The sequence below is a fragment of the Grampus griseus genome, assembly GCF_964374135.1.
Source record: "Grampus griseus genome assembly, chromosome: 2".
NCBI lineage: Eukaryota > Metazoa > Chordata > Mammalia > Artiodactyla > Delphinidae > Grampus > Grampus griseus.
In genome coordinates, this window is record NC_139018.1 from 106,911,840 (window position 1) to 106,930,667 (window position 18,828).

The 18,828-nt window shown below is 36.1% G+C and overlaps 1 protein-coding gene across 1 annotated transcript in view; it reads right to left on the reverse strand.

The window, feature by feature from the left end:
- HERC1 (HECT and RLD domain containing E3 ubiquitin protein ligase family member 1) overlaps positions 1-18,828 on the reverse strand; it is a 215,112-nt gene that overhangs the window by 141,764 nt on the left and 54,520 nt on the right. The window contains exons 4-12 of the mRNA XM_082681255.1: positions 13,407-13,601; positions 12,276-12,587; positions 9,780-9,876; positions 9,055-9,198; positions 7,831-7,958; positions 6,471-6,615; positions 4,506-4,677; positions 2,844-2,978; positions 2,359-2,524 (exon numbers count right to left, since the gene is read on the reverse strand). Of these exons, the coding sequence (XP_082537381.1) occupies positions 2,359-2,524; positions 2,844-2,978; positions 4,506-4,677; positions 6,471-6,615; positions 7,831-7,958; positions 9,055-9,198; positions 9,780-9,876; positions 12,276-12,587; positions 13,407-13,601 (1,494 nt within the window). The remainder of the gene's footprint in view (positions 1-2,358; positions 2,525-2,843; positions 2,979-4,505; positions 4,678-6,470; positions 6,616-7,830; positions 7,959-9,054; positions 9,199-9,779; positions 9,877-12,275; positions 12,588-13,406; positions 13,602-18,828) is intronic.

An 18,828-nucleotide genomic window follows, 5' to 3' on the forward strand; every position in this document is an offset into this window, starting at 1 on the left:
CGTGGAGCGGCTGGGCCCGTGAGCCGTGGCCGCTGAGCCTGCGTGTCCGGAGCCTGTGCTCCGCAACGGGAGAGGCCACAACAGTGAGAGGCCCGCGTACCACAAAAAAAAAAAAAAAAAAAATATTGTACTACCTTGTTCCTGGTAAAATGTAATCCTCAAAGTTCCCATTCACCACCAGGTTAATATTCCTTCTACCTACATCCCAGGGATATGTCCCTCTAGTTGGAAAATCACTATCTTTTTTGCTTTTTTTTTTTTAATTGACACATCATAAAATTTACCTTTTGAAAGCAGAAAATTCAGTGGGTTTTAGTATATTCACAGAGTTGTGCAACCATCACCACTAATTTTAGGACATTTTCATCACCCCAAAGAGAAACCTGTGCCTATTAGCAGTCATTTCCCAACTCTCCCTCCCCCAAAACCCCTGACAGCCAATTAATCTACTTTGTGTCTCTATGGATTTACCTACTCTGCACATTTCATATATATGGAATCATACAGTATGTGACCTTTTGTGTCTGGCTTCTTTCACTTAGCATAATGTTTACAAGGTTCACTCATGTTGTAGCTTGTACAGCAGTACTTCATTCCCTCTTATGGCTGAATAATATTACATTGTATGGACATACCGCATTTTGTTCATCCCTTCACCAGTTGACAGACATTTGTTTGTTTCCACTTTTTGGCTACAATGAATAATACTGTTATGAACATTCATGTATAAGTTTTTGTGTGGACATATGTTTTATATTCTCTTGGATATAGACCTAGGTGTGGAACTGCTGCAGTATGTGGTAACTCTATGTTTAACTATGTACAGAACTACCTGTTTTCCAAAGTGGCTGTACCATTTTACATTCCCATTAGCAATGCATGAGGGTTCCAATTTCTCTACATCTTCACCAATGCTTGCTATTACCAGTCTTTTTGATTATAGCCATTTAGTGGGCGTGAAGCAGTATCTCACTGTGATTTTAATTTGCATTTCCTTTATGCCCAATGATGAACATTTTTTCATGTGCTTAGTGGCCTTATGTCTATCTTCTTTGGAGATATGTCTACTCAGATTCTTGACTCATTTTCTGATTGGGTTATTTGTCTTTTTTATTGTTGAACTGTAAGGATCCTTTATACATTCCGTAAACTAGAATCTTATGAGACATATGATTTACAAATATTTCTCCCATTCTGTGAGTTGTATTTTCATTTTCTTGATAATGTCCTTTGAAGCAAAAATGTTTTTAATTTTTTTTTTTTAAACAAAGACTACATTGGGAAGTGCTCTTTCAAAGCTGCTAAGTAGGCACAAACTTCTTGTTTCGGATCAATGTCGTGTCTTCAACTTAAGTGTACTCTTCTTTGGTCTTGTTGGTTGTTTCAAGGTTTGTTCCTTGCCTGATCTGAACTTGAGCAGCAGTTTCAAGTGCAAATACAGTCTGTTCTGTTACTCTTCACACCCAACAGCTCAGCGCCCCCTCTCCAGCACCACATAAAAATGTTTTTAATTTTGATGGAGTCTAATTTATCTTTTTTCTTTGGTTGCTTGTGCTTTGGGTATCATATCTAAGAAACCACTGCTTAATCCAAGGTCATAAAAATGACAGATGAGCAAAAATTTAATATATACAAATAACAAAAGATTATTCAGCCTTAAAAAGGAAGGAAATTCTGACATATGCTACTTACCATGGATAAACGTTGACAACATTATGCTAAGTGAAATAAGCCAGTGACAAAAAGACAGTGTATGATTCCACTTGTACGACATACTTAGAGTATCAAAATCATAGAGAAAGAAAGAATGGTTGTTGCTAGGGGCTGAAGGGAGGGGAGAATAGGGAATTATTATTTAATGGGTACAGAATTTCAATTTTGTATGATGAAAAGAGTTATGGAGATAAATGGTGGTAATGGTTGTACAATAGTATAAATGTATTTAATACCACTGAACTACACATTTAAAAATGGTTAAGATGGCAACTTTTATGTTATGTGAATTTTACCACAATAAAAATAAAATAAAATAGGGTCTTTGTGCTCAGAAATTCATTTTCTGGTAGAAAACACAGACACAGTTGAAAGTAGACAATTACAAAACAATGTGATGTGATGAGAACATATATGAGAGAAACCAAACCTGGCAGGAGAGCAGGGAATGAAAGGTTTCTCAGAGGCGACATCTGACCTTTGTCTTAAAGGACAAGTTCACCAAAAAATTTACTCCCACCAAGAAAACAGGAGTAACGGAAAGAACATCCAATTGGAGTTTTCCAATACATAGCTGAATTTGTGAGCTACAACCTCAGGGAGAGATGTGGCTGAGCGACAGATTTACAAGTCCTATACGCTTACCTCTTGGATTTCATCTGGGACAGTTGAGTCCATCAGTCTGAAGAGTAAATTTCGAAGCGGACCTCCCTGTCTCCCAAGAATGCTGGTAGCTACCCCTCCCGCAAGCGCAAGAGCAAGGTGATTTGAAAGCAGCTTCAGGCACAGCTTGAGGAAATTGTGGTGTTCCCTGAAACCAAATAAACTGCTATGAACTTCTGGAATATAAAAGAGCACATGCTATCTAGTTTGGATAACATTTTTTTCTCTTTAAAATTTTTCTCAAATTATGACTAACAGTAAGTTTAAAAACACGATTCATGACATTATGGATAAATTTTTCTAAAGGTTATTATCAGTAAGTACCTAAGTTTAGCTCTCTTTTTAGATTATAAAGAAGTTTCATATAATTGAGGGATAAAGTGAATAACTCAAAATTCAAAATGAGTAATTAATAGATGTGTGTGCACATGTGCGCACACACACAAATACACATATATATAACATACCTTGATGAAGGGAAAGGGAGCGGGGGAATCTCACTGTTTATTTTATCACAGTATCTCTCAAGAAATGAACGAAGGTGCGAGAAGGTACTCTCTTCAAGATCTACACAATAAGGTCGGTGCCAGGCAACAACTTGTCTAGAAGGAAGCACATGAAAATCATGAAAAATCCTTAACATGAAATTTTCACACATGATCAAAAGCAAAAATTAAACCATTATTAAAGTTGAAAGATGTTAACAAGATATACAGAAGACCTTTCTGATTATAAAGGTGATAAAACCCTTCATTTAAAAAATGCAACTGAGGAAAACCAAGAATTTGCTATCTCTAGAATTCTTCAAGAAGAAAATACATAACCACTACTTATTTTGCAAGGTCTGGCTATTCATTCACCTGAAGTCAGAGGGCTGAGCCACATGATCTACTATAGACCCTTCTGGTTCTTAGGGCCTATAAGATGTATAGTTCATATTAAGAAAAATAGCCTGACTCTGTAAAGTGATATACTGAAATCTACTAAAAGAAAACCTCTTGAAAACTCTTGTGAAAAGTTTCAAGATCTTGGGAACCAATTTTCTACATATAAGGTGAGAAGTTGCAGATTTAATACTAACAGCAAATTATTTATATTCAATTTATTATATTTTCGGTTTTGTTTTGGAGGGTAATTACCTATAAATGTTTTAAATTGGTTAGAATGATATAATAAACCCCATCTGAATCAAAGGTCTAGAATACAAATATAATACATTCTAAGTTATTAATTAGCCCATATACATCTGAAAATAGCTGAAATAACCTCAAATTTCTTAAAATTCCATCTTCAAATATTGGCTAAAAATTACCTACCTGATTATCTAAATAAGATATGGTTATCACATTAGGAAAAAGCTAACTTTCTGCAAAAAGTAACTTCCTTTATTTAAAAGTATGGCCACTGCTTCTTTTCAAAAAAACAACCAGATAAAGGGCATGGAAGCTAATTAACTGTTAAAAAGCAATAAAGCCTAGTTCTGATTTTGATTATTTTAATTTAACTTCCTCTTGATACGTGGCCACAATATTTAAGATCAGTATCTGGAGACAGAGTAGGAATTCAAAATGTTTAAAAGACACTTAAATTAAGACAGTGTCTTAATATACGGTATAACTTCTTGCTTATGAAACATATCTAACCTCAACATTCAAACTGAAAGAAATCTAGATGGCATGTCTATGACAGTAAAAAAATCAATACTAGAAATAGAGGGTATTTTATGAACAAAGTACAATTATTTCTGCTTTTATTAGTGTTTCTGCTGTTAATAAAACACAAGAAAATTTTTTTTAAATAAATTTATTTATTTTAGTTTTGGCTGCTTTGGGGCTTCGTTGCTGCATGCAGGCTTTCTCTAGTTGCAGCGCACGGGCTTCTCATTGCAGTGGCTTCTCTTGTTGTGGAGCACGGGCTCTAGGCACGCGGGCTTCAGTAGCTGTGGCACGTGGGCTCTAGAGCTCAGGCTCAGTAGTTGTGGCGCACGGGCTTAGTTGCTCCGCGGCATGTGGGATCTTCCCAGACCAGGGCTCGAACCCGTGTCCCCTGCATTGGCAGGCGGATTCTTAACCACTGCGCCACCAGGGAAGCCCTAAAACACAAGAAATTTTAAACATGAGCACATTTACCTGTCCCTAGGAAGAGCAGTCCATGCCAGACTATGTGATGTTCCAGCGGAGATCTGTTGAATAGCTATGCCATCTAAGCCACTCACTTTCTTTGGTTTAGTAATAGGACCTGTGGAATTTCCTTGCCCACACTGCCCCATTGAGTTATTGCCCCAGGCATAAACTTCATTATCTAAAAACAAAACATAAAGAACAAAAGAAAAGCCAAATTTCAATGTAAAATATTTATGGAAGGTAATATTTAATACTATTTCTTTATTTTTTTTTGTAGGTGATACCTGTTTCATTTATTTAAAACCTACAATATGCATTTCAAACACACCATGTTTTTAGATCCATTAATTTAAAACAGAATTATCAAATTGTCACAATGTGCCAGGCCTTTAGTTAGAGTCAGAGATATGAAGTGGAACAGGGCATGGTCCATATTCTCCAGGAGCTCACAGCTTAGTGTGGAGACAACCAAGTGCACTAATAATCAGAGTACAGTATGTCCCAGGCTGTTCCAATCAGGCTGGATCCAGGAAAGCTTTCTGTAGGCCATGAGCCCTGAACTGAACTAGTTTTCTTATTCATTCATTTATTCATCCATCCATCTGCTCATCCATCCAACCAATCATTCATTCACTTATTTTTAACTGCAGTAAAATACGCATAACATAAAACACATTTTAATCATTTTTAAGTGCACAATTCAGAGACATTAAATCCATTCACAGTGCTGTGCAAGCATCACTACTATCCATCTCCAGAAACTTCTCATCATCCCAAGCAGAAACCCTGTACCCATTAAGCAGTTATCTCCCCATCCCCGCTTCCTCCCAGTGCCTGTTAACCTCTACTCTGCTCTGTCTCTATGAACTTGCCTACTCTAGATACCTCATATAAGTGGAATCACATGATATTTGTTCTTTCATTTCACTCAGCGCAATGTCTTCAAGATTCATGCACGTTGTAGCACAGATCAGTATTTCATTCCTTTATAAGGCTGAATAATATTCCACTCTATGGATATACCCCCATTTTATTTATTTTTCGTCTTTTGGTGGAAACTTGAGTTGTTTCCACCCTCTGGTGAATAACACTGCTACGAACATTGGTGTACAATTATCTGTTTGAGCCTCTGTTTTCGGTTCTTTTTGGTATATACCCAGAGTGGAATTGCCAGTTCATATGGTAATTCTATTTGAACTGAACTTGGAAGGCTGAGAATGACTGAGCAGGAGGAAGCAAACAAACTCTGTGGATGAATGACAAGGGAGGTCATGCTTCTGTGAGATGACCCACCCATCACATAATCTCTCACTCCCCCTCCTCTCAAGGACCGTGCTGTGTGTCCTACCATGACGACAACCACCAAATTTGATTCCTGGTTTACCCAGAAGAGCAACACTATGGTATCCTTTATGATATGCACTTCTTTCCCATCACCTTCCCCAGTTCCACCCAGCCCAGAACAACCTAGGTCTTTCCATGGGTTGGTAAGTACTCCTCTGCCTACCTCACTGTGTTGTTTTGAAAGAACTTGAAAAGGAATAGATACATGTATATGTATAACTGAATCACTTTGCTGTATACCTGAAACTAACACAACATTGCAAATCAACCACAGTCCAATATAAATTAAAAATTAAAAAAATCATAGCCAACTTGGTATGTTAAAAATAGGGAGAGGGCTTCCCTGGTGGCGCAGTGGTTGAGAGTCCGCCTGCCGATGCAGGGGACGTGGGTTTGTGCCCCAGCCCGGGAAGATCCCACATGCCATGGAGCAGCTAGGCCCGTGAGCCATGGCCGCTGAGTCTGCGCGTCCAGAGCCTGTGCTCCGCAATGGGAGAGGCCACAACAGTGAGAGGCCCGCATAAGGCAAAAAAAAGCAAAGAAAAATGGGGAGGAAAAAAAGGATGGTATGAACTTGAAAGTGCCTTTAAAACCTAATACTATTTCTTTAAAAACAAATGATCTTACCATGAGAAAGAGCCAAACAATGACTGTCTCCAATAGAAATATCAACTACTCTTGTGGCAGCCAGTTCTTCAATAAGCTTGGGTCTCAGTGCAGTAGCTTCTGAAGAACCACAACCTAGACAAGCACCACAGCCCCAAGCATAGACCTGAAACAAAGAGAAATACACTATACATAATATTCTGAGATGGTAGGTTAACAACTTACGTTGTTTAGAAATAAATATAATCTATTAAATAAGAGTGTGGTTTGATACTAAATAATAACTTTTTGTTGTTACAGAAACTTTCAGTTCAAAGTTGAAATCTTTGAATCTGTCTTATACAATCATTCAAAGTTGAATCTATCTTATATAATCATTCAAAGCAGAAGTTACTACCCCTCTCATAAAAAAGAAGCATGTGATTTTCAAGGAAGGTTTGTGATTTGCCAGTGGCTATACATCAAATAAGTGAGCATCTTTTGGCTTCAATTCATGGATTCCTACCACAAAACTCACAGTGAGAAAGATGTAAAAGGGAAGTTTTAAATTTTAAGACAGCAACCAGCATTGTAACAAATGACTAACGTAATTAAATACAAAATGATAAATAGTTTTGCGTTAGATCTTTTACGTCAAGGCATTCCGGTCTTTCAAAAATAATTAAATAATATGGTAATTTCAGCTTTGCTACTCATCTGCCATGTGAATGTCAGAAACATTTTTATACCACTGCCTGGCACATAATAGATTCCTACATGTGAAACAGTGAGTGATCAGCTCACTTTTTCACTGTCATCGCTGATGGATTTAAGGAGCAAAATTATAGTCTATCACCATACCTGCACCCTCTCCATCACCAACAAACAAACAGAGGGAAGCCAAAATATGCATGTAGAAAATCACAAGTTTATAAAGGGATTACACAATTCTAAGTATCCTAAGACTGAGTAACCCTCTTTCAGAAACACCTAACTACCTAACCCTCTCAGATTATTTTCCATCTGGAAATGTTCACCTTGCCCTCTCTTTTGATCACCTTCTTAGTTCATATCACTGGTTCCAGCAAGATCTATTCTCACTTTCCCCCACTATTCATGATTTTTAAAGGTTTAAACAATGTTTAGTGCTAAAAGTTTTTTTAAAACCATCTTAATACAAAGAACATGGGGTTAACAGTAAGTTTATCTGGCTCACACACAGTCAGAAAATCTGGCTCCTTCTCAGATACTCAACTTCTTCAAACAGGAGAAAATATTTCATTTCAGTAGATTAACTTTAAAATGTATTTTTTAACTTCAAAATTTAAATACAATTATCACTTTTGAGTCATCTGGTCCTCTGAAATACTCTAAACCTTTTATGCTCATCCCTTAGTCCTACCTGCCCTGTTGATGTCAAAGCAAGTGAAGACTGACTTCCAGCACAAACTTTCCGAATGAACATTCCTTGTAAAGCTTCAATAACTTTAGGTTTATACACTCTGTTGGTATCACCATGGCCAAGTTTGCCTATAAAAACAAACATATTCAAGTTAAACAATATACTTGTTTCAAAGAAATGCTATTCTTTTCTTAGTATTAATGTTGATAAATATCATTAATATTTCCATCACTAACCTGACAGATTGTCCACATTTTAGAAAGCTCTAAGTTTCTAATAGCAGAGGATGTTAACAAATGAATCGTTTTATTACAAGAAAGAAACCAATAAACAATAGTTTTCTGAATTTTTATATCAAGCAATTAAAACCACTTTAAGAGAGATATGGAAAATTAATTTGCTGTCTTTCTCCCCTTTAATGGTCATACTTCTAACTTCAAATTTGCTGATATAATAAACAGGTCCTTATACAAGAATGTGTATGCATAAAATGATTTTAAATTTTTTTTAAAAGACTCAATAATTCACCAAATAGAGAACTTGGCAAATCACCAAAGAAGAAAAACAAATGGCCAACAACCTCACTAAGGACGAAATACAGATTAAATACCATTTTCACTAGTGAAACTATTTTTTAAATTATCTTAATTTTAATAGCCAGTATTGTTGAGGGATATGGGGAAATGAGCATTCTCGCATCACTGGTAGGAGTGACTGAAGTAGAAAAAGATTTAGTCATTCACTGTATTGTTTTTAATACTGAAAAAAATTGGAAACCATCTAGATATTCAACAATAATAAATTTCTTTGTAAGTTTTGCTACAATCATATGAAAGAATACTTTGTGCCACTGAAAAGAAAAATGTAGAGCCATGTTTCTTGACATAGAAAGATATTCATAAGATACTGTTAGATAAAAATAAACAAGTTATAAGACAGTAACTATGGTATATATAGGTCTGCTTTGGTTTTTTAAAACATCTATGTAGAAATATATGTACATATTTATATAAATGCATATATATTTACCTCCCAAAATTTTAACAATGCTTAGAGCAAATTTTTCTTAAATTTTTTAAGAAAAATTTATTTAAATTTTTAAAATTTCTGCTCACCTATATACATTTGAGTTTTTCTACAATAGCCTTGTATAACTGAAAAATAAATTTTTTTAAAAGTCAAGGAAAAAAGGCCAAAGCTATCAATAAATAATTTTTTACATACCATTGTCTCCTCCTCCGAAAGACCATACAGTTCTCCCATCCTTAGATAAAGCAATAGTATGTGAACTGCCACAAGAAACCTCTCCTACATTGCTAATGTCTTTTACTAACGTTGGAATGTTACGGCTATTACTGTCACCGTGACCTTGGATAAAACACACAAAACAACAAAGAAATAATGTTAGCTCTTTTTCTTTAGGCCATTACTTCACAGGTAGAATAAACATTACAAGTTATTAACAGAATTGAGGAATTTTTTAAGTGCAATTAAATATGAAAAACAGAATCATTTCTAATATCTTCTCATCTAATCTTCTAGGCTGCTCCCAACATGAGATACCCAGTCCCTTCACGGAATCAGTAGAACATTCTATTATGCTCCTCTCACAGCACTTATCTAATGCTGTCTAGTATCGTTAACGCTGACTTGTTTTCACTACCTCCTAGATAACACACTTCAGGATCACTTTAGGATGATATCTTTCTTATCCCTGAAATCCTATAGTGCCTGCTCAAAGTAGTAAATACTTGCTAGATTTAATTACACCTTAAATTTCAGCACCAGAATCTAGGTACTCTCTATATAAAATTATCTTCCTCTGAGCTTAAAACTAACAAAAATAAATGACAGTCTTTGGCCTATTAAATTTAATCACACCACTTCTCAGTAACCATCATCATTTCTATTTTTCTGTGATACTAACTTCAATTTTTAAAAAATCTTACCTAATCTTCCAAAGTCTCCTTCACCCCATGTGTATAATTCACCATCCTCTGTGACAGCAGCACTATGTCTGTATCCAGCTGAGACACAAACAACTACCTGTATTGCACACAAAGTGAATTTGATGAACACAAGATACTAAACACAGAGTTCACATTTGATCCTATACAGAGAGACTTCAGAGATACTGATATTCACAACTCATCCAGAAGTGCCATATACAGTTGTGGAGGTTTTGCCCAGGACAAGGCTGCCTGCATAAAGGATCAAGAAAGTGCTGAAATACAGCCTAACCTCTGTTGGCCAAGCCACAAACTCTGACTTCTACCCAGAGAGGACAACTTTTCTTAATTCACACGGAGACTGTAAAGGCTAGCAGCACTCTCTCGCCCACTCCTCCCTGCCCCAAATACATCAATCTGATCACCTGCAACAATACTATATCACCAATCAACTCTTTACTCAAAGAGCTGGATGGGGCTGAACACTCATGGGACAATGAAAAAATTTTAAATATAACATTAACACAAAACCTCCAGTCCTGGCTAATCAAGAAAACTTCATTACATGACAGGGTTAACTCTCAAAAACATACTATTACCAATGAAGAAAGATCTAAGATATAAGCTTATATCAATTAAACTCCTAATAGTATCTCTTTACCCTCAAATAGCTACACAGTTTATGGGCAGAATCAGGGAAATAAGGGTATATGGCAGCATAATTTGGGGATCACTTATACCTTTTAACACTGATCAAAATCACTAACTGCTGAAAAAAAGATAACAGAAAAAATATCCATACTAATAACTCCACATTTTTTAATCTCCAAAAATTAGAACTCACTTTAGAAAATTCAAACTTTAGATTCAATTAAAAATACTGAGTAGGGCTTCCCTGGGGGCGCAGTGGTTGAGAGTCCGCCTGCCAATGCAGGGGACACAGGTTCGTGCCCCAGTCTGGGAAGATCCCACATGCCGCGGAGCGGCTGGGCCCGAGAGCCATGGCCGCTGAGCCTGCACGTCCGGAGCCTGTGCTCCGCAACGGGAGAGGCCACAACAGTGAGAGGCCCACGTACAGAAAAATAAATAAATAAATAAAATAAAAAATACTGAGCACCTACTACATTTTAAATAATATGCTAAGAACCTCTGAAATTTTTATCTGTAAATTATTAATTTACTTTTTGGGAATTTTTCCTTCATGATATTCATACTAAGTTATTTTTAACTGGCAATGTTTCCATTATAAAATGAAACACTAAAAGAATATAAATAAGGAATTCCCTGGAGGTTCAGTGGTTAGGACTCAGCGCTTTCATAGCAGTGGCTCGAGTTCACCGGGCCACCGCTATGGTCGTGCAAGCTGTGCGGTGCGGCCAAACAAAAAAATATATACACACACACACACACACACATATGTATGTGTGTGTGTGTGTGTGTATATATATATATATATATATATATGTAAAGAAAATTTTAAACAATGGGAATTAAGAAAAAAGGTGCTAGAAAAACTAAAAAAATACAACTTTAAAGAGTATTTATCTGAAGTTCCTTACAGTCCCATATTCAACATCTTATCAAGGACCCCCTGATGTTAAGTGGAATGTTCCAAGGCTCACTGATGTCTAAGTTAAACATTGAAAGTTATAATAAAGTAAAATTCATTTGAGAGCCAACTTTGTCAGACAAACTCCCATGAAAGAAGTGTCCCACTTTTAATTCTGGTATAAAATAAAATTTTAAGTTTAAAGACTTTTATATAAGAAAACATTCATAGAAAGAAAGGAATCTTAAAATGGAGGAACCCACAAAACTGCATATAATTTTAAGTTAGGAAAATGGCTTCATTTCTTTAAGAAAAGGTAAAATAGAAATAAAAAGAGGAGATCTAGCTTCAGTTTCTAATGGTACCATTTATTTGTGTGTGACCTTGGCCAAGTTACTTAACCACTTTAAATGTCTTATTTAAGTTTTTGTTAAAATGCCACCTACTCCAAGAGAACCCTCTGACCTCATTATCTAATATCACACCCAGCCATAGTTAGTATCTATTACATTACTCAATTTTTTTACTATTATTTGAAATTATTTTATGTGTTTGCTTACTTATCATCTCTAGCCCACAGATTAAAGCTCCATGAGAGTAAGAATCTTGTCTGTTTTGTTCACTGCCCTATGTCTAATGCCTAAAACACTGCCTGGCATTTGGAAGGTACTAAATAAATATTTGTTAAATGGATGATTCTCAGTTTCCTATCTGTGAAATGAAAATAATAACTACTTTAACAAGGCTGTTATAATAATTAAAATTAAATAATGTATGTGAAAGTGTGTTGTAAACCATCAAGCAGATATACAAAAGATAAGCCAAAAGGGTTGGGAGGGTGGGCTACTTCAGAAAGAATAAATCAAAATCTGAAAGATACTGTCAATTATAGCAATCATAGTACCAGTGCATCTAATTATTTTTAAATCCGAAAAGAAGGCACATACCTTTCCCTGCAGAGGGCCCTGAATAAGCTTGGGATATTTCTGTGTTGAACTATTTCCATGTCCCAGTTTCCCATAATCACCATCTCCCCAGCTGAAGACTTCTCCTTCTGTAGTGAAAGCTAAAGTATGACCATCAGATCCTTTAGAAGATGAGACCTTTTTAATGGACCTGTGAGGCTCAAATGTTAACTTTTTTAAAGTAGACTGATTATTAGAATCTCCAAGGCCCAGTCTCCCATAGCTGCCTTTACCACAAGCTCTGACAGAGCCATCCATAGAAATGACAAAAGTGCAGTATTGTCCAGCTTCAATCTAGAAGCAAACAAACAGAATCACAGATATAAAATGCTTCTGTGAAAATCAAAGTATAATATTTAAGTTGATTTTACCAAAGAGGCTCAAAGGATATCTTTTAAAGCAGAATATGAATATCCATAGAGATTAAGAAGTAAACAGAAAATTAAGAAAACTGTTCATGGCCTATTCATGTTGACGTTACTGTTGAACTCAAATTAATGTATATTTTATCTTTTCAGGTTATCTAACAGTCATGGTTCAATGAAATAACAAAGAAAAATGTTTAGCCTACTCTTATATAATTGGTGAAGGGCAGGAAGGAAAATTTTCCTGTAATTCCTTAGGGTCCATTATAACAAGAGCCATGTAATATATATTCTAAATTCATTTGAGAAAAACATATGTTTTAATGAAAATAATAAAACAGAAAGTTCCATTTTGCCTAAAAGTTAGCTACAAATGTAAAAAAAGTGATCATAATAAGAAAATGAAATGCCAATATGGCAAAGGGAAAATTTTAATTTTTACTTAGTCTTATTTACCATTTGTGTTGAATATAAGGGTAAGTCTGCTGCCACTCATAATTCTTTTTAAAACTCCAGATGCAAATTTAACTTTTTAAAACTTGGAAACACTATTAGGGAAATGAGGGACTTAAAATATTTTTTTCTATGAAAATGAAAAAACTGATGCAGTATAGTATAGAAACAATATAGGTAAGAAACAAGCAAGAACATTCACTCATTAAAACAAAAAACAAAAAAAAACCACTCTTAACATTATTTAAAGCAAACCCTGTCATGTACCAATTTGTAAGGTATGCAGAGAACTCACAGTCTGCGCATCAGAGAAACTAGGAGCCAGTTTGGGTTGTAATATTTTCTCCTGTGTGCCTTCTACCAACTGATGGCTGCTATTGCTCCCCCAAACATAAACCTCACAGGTTTCTGAAACAATAGGAGCATCACCAGTCTGAATGCTATCTGGGCTAGCACATGTTCTTGAGTAATCAGAAGCCATTCTGCAAACCTATTAAAATAAGAAACAGGCAATAAATAGTCAAGACATTCTTAGTACAGATATTTTTATAAATATTCTCTGAAATTATTGTTGACTTTCCTTCTTTGAAAACTATCTCAACTGCTCAAATAAACTAAGAGCAACACATCCAATCTTAAACACAGATGGCTAGACTATTTACTCCTGCAGAATAAATCACTAAAAGATACCAACAAAGGTGGCAAAAATGGGGAGGGGGAGACACACAATCAAGCCTTTATTAACTAAATATTTTATTAACGCATATAATAGCATTATAGAAGAACAAAGTAGGAAAAAACCTACCTTTGATAATCCCATCGCCTTAATACAATAGATGCTATCTTTTTTTATATTTGTCCTTCCAGAGTTTTGCATATACACGCTCTTTAACATAGTTATCACAGTGGATACATAAGTGACGATACAGAAGGGCCATGAAGAATTTTCTCTATGTCTACTTAATCTTCGTAATTGAACCAATAATATTCCATCTAATGTAAAAATCACAATTTGCTTAAGCATTTTCCTTTAAGAGGACACTGAGATTCTTTCTACTTATTTGTTATATGAGCCATTTTTAAGAATACAGTTGTGGCTACTTCATTGTTTTGTTTTGTTTTTTTTTGAAGGAAAATAATCAATGCTATTTGGCTGCAATGAAGTGTGTTCCCGGCTGGCTTCGTCGGGGGGGTTCCATTGATTCGCCCTGGGCACTGGCTCACTCCCTGCCACCTAGGCGGCCTCCTCCTCCTCCTCCTCCTCCTCCTGTTGCTAGATTTTTAATTACTTCACTTGGTAGAGAACCTCGGACATGGGACTACTATATGCAAAAAGTGACAACAATCTTCTGATTCCTGAAACATACTATACCAAATTGCTTTCAAAACTGGTGTTACAATATTATTTCATCACCAGCAATGTATAAAATGAGGGCGGTCTTAAAAACGATAAAGGTCCAAAGCAATTCAACACTCACACACATCTATACGTATCTGTATATGTATATAGATATAGATATATAAAAAATCATGGCTTATTTACCATTTGTGTTGAATATGATGGTAAAGTCTACTGCCATTCATAATGCTTTATAAAAATCCAGGCTTCTCCTCTCCTCCTCCCCTCTCCTCAAAACCCTGCCAAAAGCACAGGACCCAGGGTGGTCATCACAGTTGCCCTAACCAATGAATAGGGCTATGTGAGAGTACCAGTCTCACTGCACCCATACCAATAAGTATTATGCTCTAAATTTTTTTTGAAAAGTAAAGTGGGAAAAAAGAGGATGTATTCTTTTAACTTCACACTTCCTTATATTCAACAGAACTGAAGTTTTTCCATCTATTTGCTTGTAACTAACTTCTGCTCATTTATTTATTAGGGTTTAATGGATTTTTTACTGACTTTGTATGAATCCCATACAATAAAGATATTATCTCTGACTACAGCTGTTGTCAATTTGTTGTCTGCCTTTTAGGGGTTGGTTTTGTTTTTGTTTTTCTCTGAATCAAGTAAAACAATAAAAGAAGAATCTTCAAAAGTCAATATATTATATTGCCAGACCATGAAATGGGAAGGGATAGAGTAATTTCAGTTAGAATCTTTAAATAGTACCCAAAACCATAGAATATATGTGTCAGACGAATAATTTTCAGTGAACATGATGAGAGTTTTGAGGACATACAAAATATGCATAAGTAAAGGCTGCCAGTCCCTAATAAGAGATCTGAAATTCTGCTGCTGACAAAAGGAGGATGATGGGCCCAAGTAGGTTAGAATTTTTTATCTAAAGATCTATTACAGTAGTCCCCCTTTATTCGTGGTTTCACTTTCTGTGGTTTCAGTTACTGGCAGTGAATCATCATCTGAAAATATTAAATGGAAAATTCCAGAAATAAACAATTCATAAGTTTTAAACTGCATACTGTTCTGAGTATCATCCCTTTGTCCAGCATAGCCACACTATATAAGCTAGCCACCAGCAGTCACTTAGTAGTCATCTGGTTATCAGCTCATCTGCCACAGTATCTCAGTGCTTGTGTTCAAGTAACCCTTATGTTACTTAAAAACGGCCCCTAAGTGCAAGAGTTGTGATGCTGGCAATCTGGATATTCTCCTACTGTACATAATTTATAAATTAAGCTTTATCATAGGTATGTATGTATAGAAATAACACGGTTTATATAGGGTTTGGTACTATTCATGGTTTCAGGCATCTACTGGGGGTCTTGGAATATATTCCCCATATTTAAGAAGGGACTACTGCTCTATAATAAGACTTAAAAAAATAATAGCCCTCCTTCCCTGACCCCCACGAAAAAGAGAGAAGAGAGGAGAAGGGAAGGGGAAGGGAAGGGAAGGGGAGAAGAGGGGAGGAGAGGAGAGGGGGAAGCAAAGGTGGGGGAGGAGAGGGGGTAAAAAAAAATCTGTTCACAAGACTTAGAAATGTGTTTTTTTAAAAACAACTGGAGGAGGGGCTTCCCTGATGGCGCAGTGGTTAAGAATCCGCCTGCCAATGCAGGAGACACGGGTTCAAGCCCTGGTCCAGGAAGATCCCACATGCTGCGGAGCAACTAAGCCCACATGCCACAACTACTGAGCCTGTGCTCTAGAGCCCGCATGCCACAACTACTGAAGGCCGCGCACCTATAGCCTGTGCTCCGCAACAAGAGAAGCCATCATAATGAGAAGCACGCGCACCACAACGAAGAGTAGCCCATGCTTGCCACAACTAAAGAAAACCCATGCGCAGCAACAGAGACCCAATGCGGCCAAAAAAACCAAACAAACAAAAAAAACAACTGGGGGGGGGGCACGTAGAATTCTGGAAAAGATGACAATAGCAGCAGCAATGTAGTTTTCTAAACATGGAATCATTACACAAAACAAATAGAAGGCTAAACTCCAAATTTGTACTTAATATTCACAACAAAACTAGACAGACATAGCTCCGGTAACTCCAAAATATAAGCAGGTGCAGACAAACCACTACCAAATACAGAATCTGCATGGGAATAATAGCTGTGCAGGAGGAAGCCAAAGAGTGTCTGACAGACCTCAGAATAAGAAAACCCCAAAACAACCAATCAGGTACTCACCAGAAAGAACAGTGAGCCAATCTAAGAAAAGCAGCTGCAACTGGGAAGAGTTTGCCCTCTCTGATAGCACGTAAGTACAAAGGTCCCATGATGAGAAGTTTGAAAAAAGCTAGAGCAGTCTAGCTCTTGTGAATTCTTGAAACTGAAAAGCCAGTACTCCCTTCCAGGACAGAGCCCCTCATACTGAGCAGAAACTACTGGGAGTGGAATAAAAGTTGAGCAGAATGAGGACAACAGAAAGGAAAGAGAAAAAGTTAAGATAAAAGGTGGGGAGGGGAATACGCTTGAAACCACCATGTTTTGTCTAACGTTACACAAAAACAATAGAGAAAGGGAGTCTATGGATTTAGAAAAGCCATCCTGAATGCCATCCCGTTCTAAAAATTCAGGAAAACAAATTTTTCATAAAAATAAGCAACAGAAAAGTATGAAGGTCAAATTCCATATGAAGTTGTTATAAGGGGAAAAAAAGGAAAAGAGGCAGAATAACATCCGTACAATAAAAAAATGACAGATGAGAAATGCCCACAAAACAGATCAAACTGTAACCTATTTCAAAGCAAGGTAAAGGGATTAAGAAAATGAAACACGACTTGAAAGAAAAACACAAAACTGAAAGAGAAGCATTCAAAAATGAGGTGACAGACTCAAAAAAAGAATTAGAAATAAGAGAAAAAATCATTTCAGAAATGAGGGGTAAACTATAAGAAATCCAAGAGTAAATAAATACAGAAGATAATACCTTATGAGCAACAAAAGGGAAAAAGCTGTTCAGAAATAAAAAAGAAATGAAAATTATATAAAAAGTATTCAAAAAAAAAGAAGTATTCAAAAAAAAGTGACAATTACTAAGTTAATTGTTAAAAATCCAACATACATCCGAGAGTGAACCAGGAAGAAACAGAAAATATAGACACAAATCACAAGCACTGAAATTGAGACTGTGATTAAAAATCTTCCAACAAATAAAAGCCGAGGACCAGATGGCTTCACAGGTGAATGCTATCAAACATTTAGAGAAGAGCTAATACTTATCCTTCCCAAACTCTTCCAAAATACAGCAGAGGGAGGAACACTCCCAAACTCATTCTATGAGGCCACCATCACCCTGATACCAAAATCAGACAAAGATGTCACAAAGAAAGAAAACTACAGGCCAATATCACTGATGAACATAGATGCAAAAATCCTCAACAAAATACTACCAAACAGAATCCAACAGCACATTAAAAGGATCATACACCATGATCAAGTGGGGTTTATTCCAGGAATGCAAGGATTCTTCAATATACGCAAATCAATCAACGTGATAAACCATATTAACAAATTGAAGGAGAAAAACCATATGATCATCTCAATAGAGCCAGAGAAAGCTTTTGACAAAATATAACAGCCATTTATGATAAAAACCCTGCAGAAAGTAGGCATAGAGGGAACTTTCCTCAACATAATAAAGGCCATATATGACAAACCCACAGCCAACATCATCCTCAATGGTGAAAAACTGAAAGCATTTCCACTAAGATCAGGAACAAGACAAGGTTGCCCACTCTCACCACTCTTATTCAACATAGTTTTGGAAGTTTTAGCCACAGCAATCAGAGAAGAAAAGGAAATAGAAGGAATCCAAATCGGAAAAGAAGAAGTAAAGCTGTCACTGTTTGCAGATGACATGAAACTATACATAGAGAATCCTAAAGATGCTACCTGAAAAATATTAGAGGTAATCAATGAATTTGGTAAAGTAGCAGGATACAAAAGTAATGCAGAGAAATCTCTTGCATTCCTATACACTAATGATGAAAACTCTGAAAGTGAAATTAAGGAAACACTCCCATTTACCACTGCAACAAAAAGAATAAAATACCTAGGAATAAACCTACCTAAGGAGACAAAAAACCTGTATGCAGACAGAAGACCTATAAGACACTGATGAAAGAAATTAAAGATGATACAAACAGATGGAGAGATATACCATGTTCTTGGATTGGAAGAATCAACATTGTGAAAATGACTATACTACCCAAAGCAATCTACAGATTCAATGCAATGCCTATTAAGCTACCAATGACATTTTTCACAGAACTACAACAAAAAATTTCACAATTTGTATGGAAACA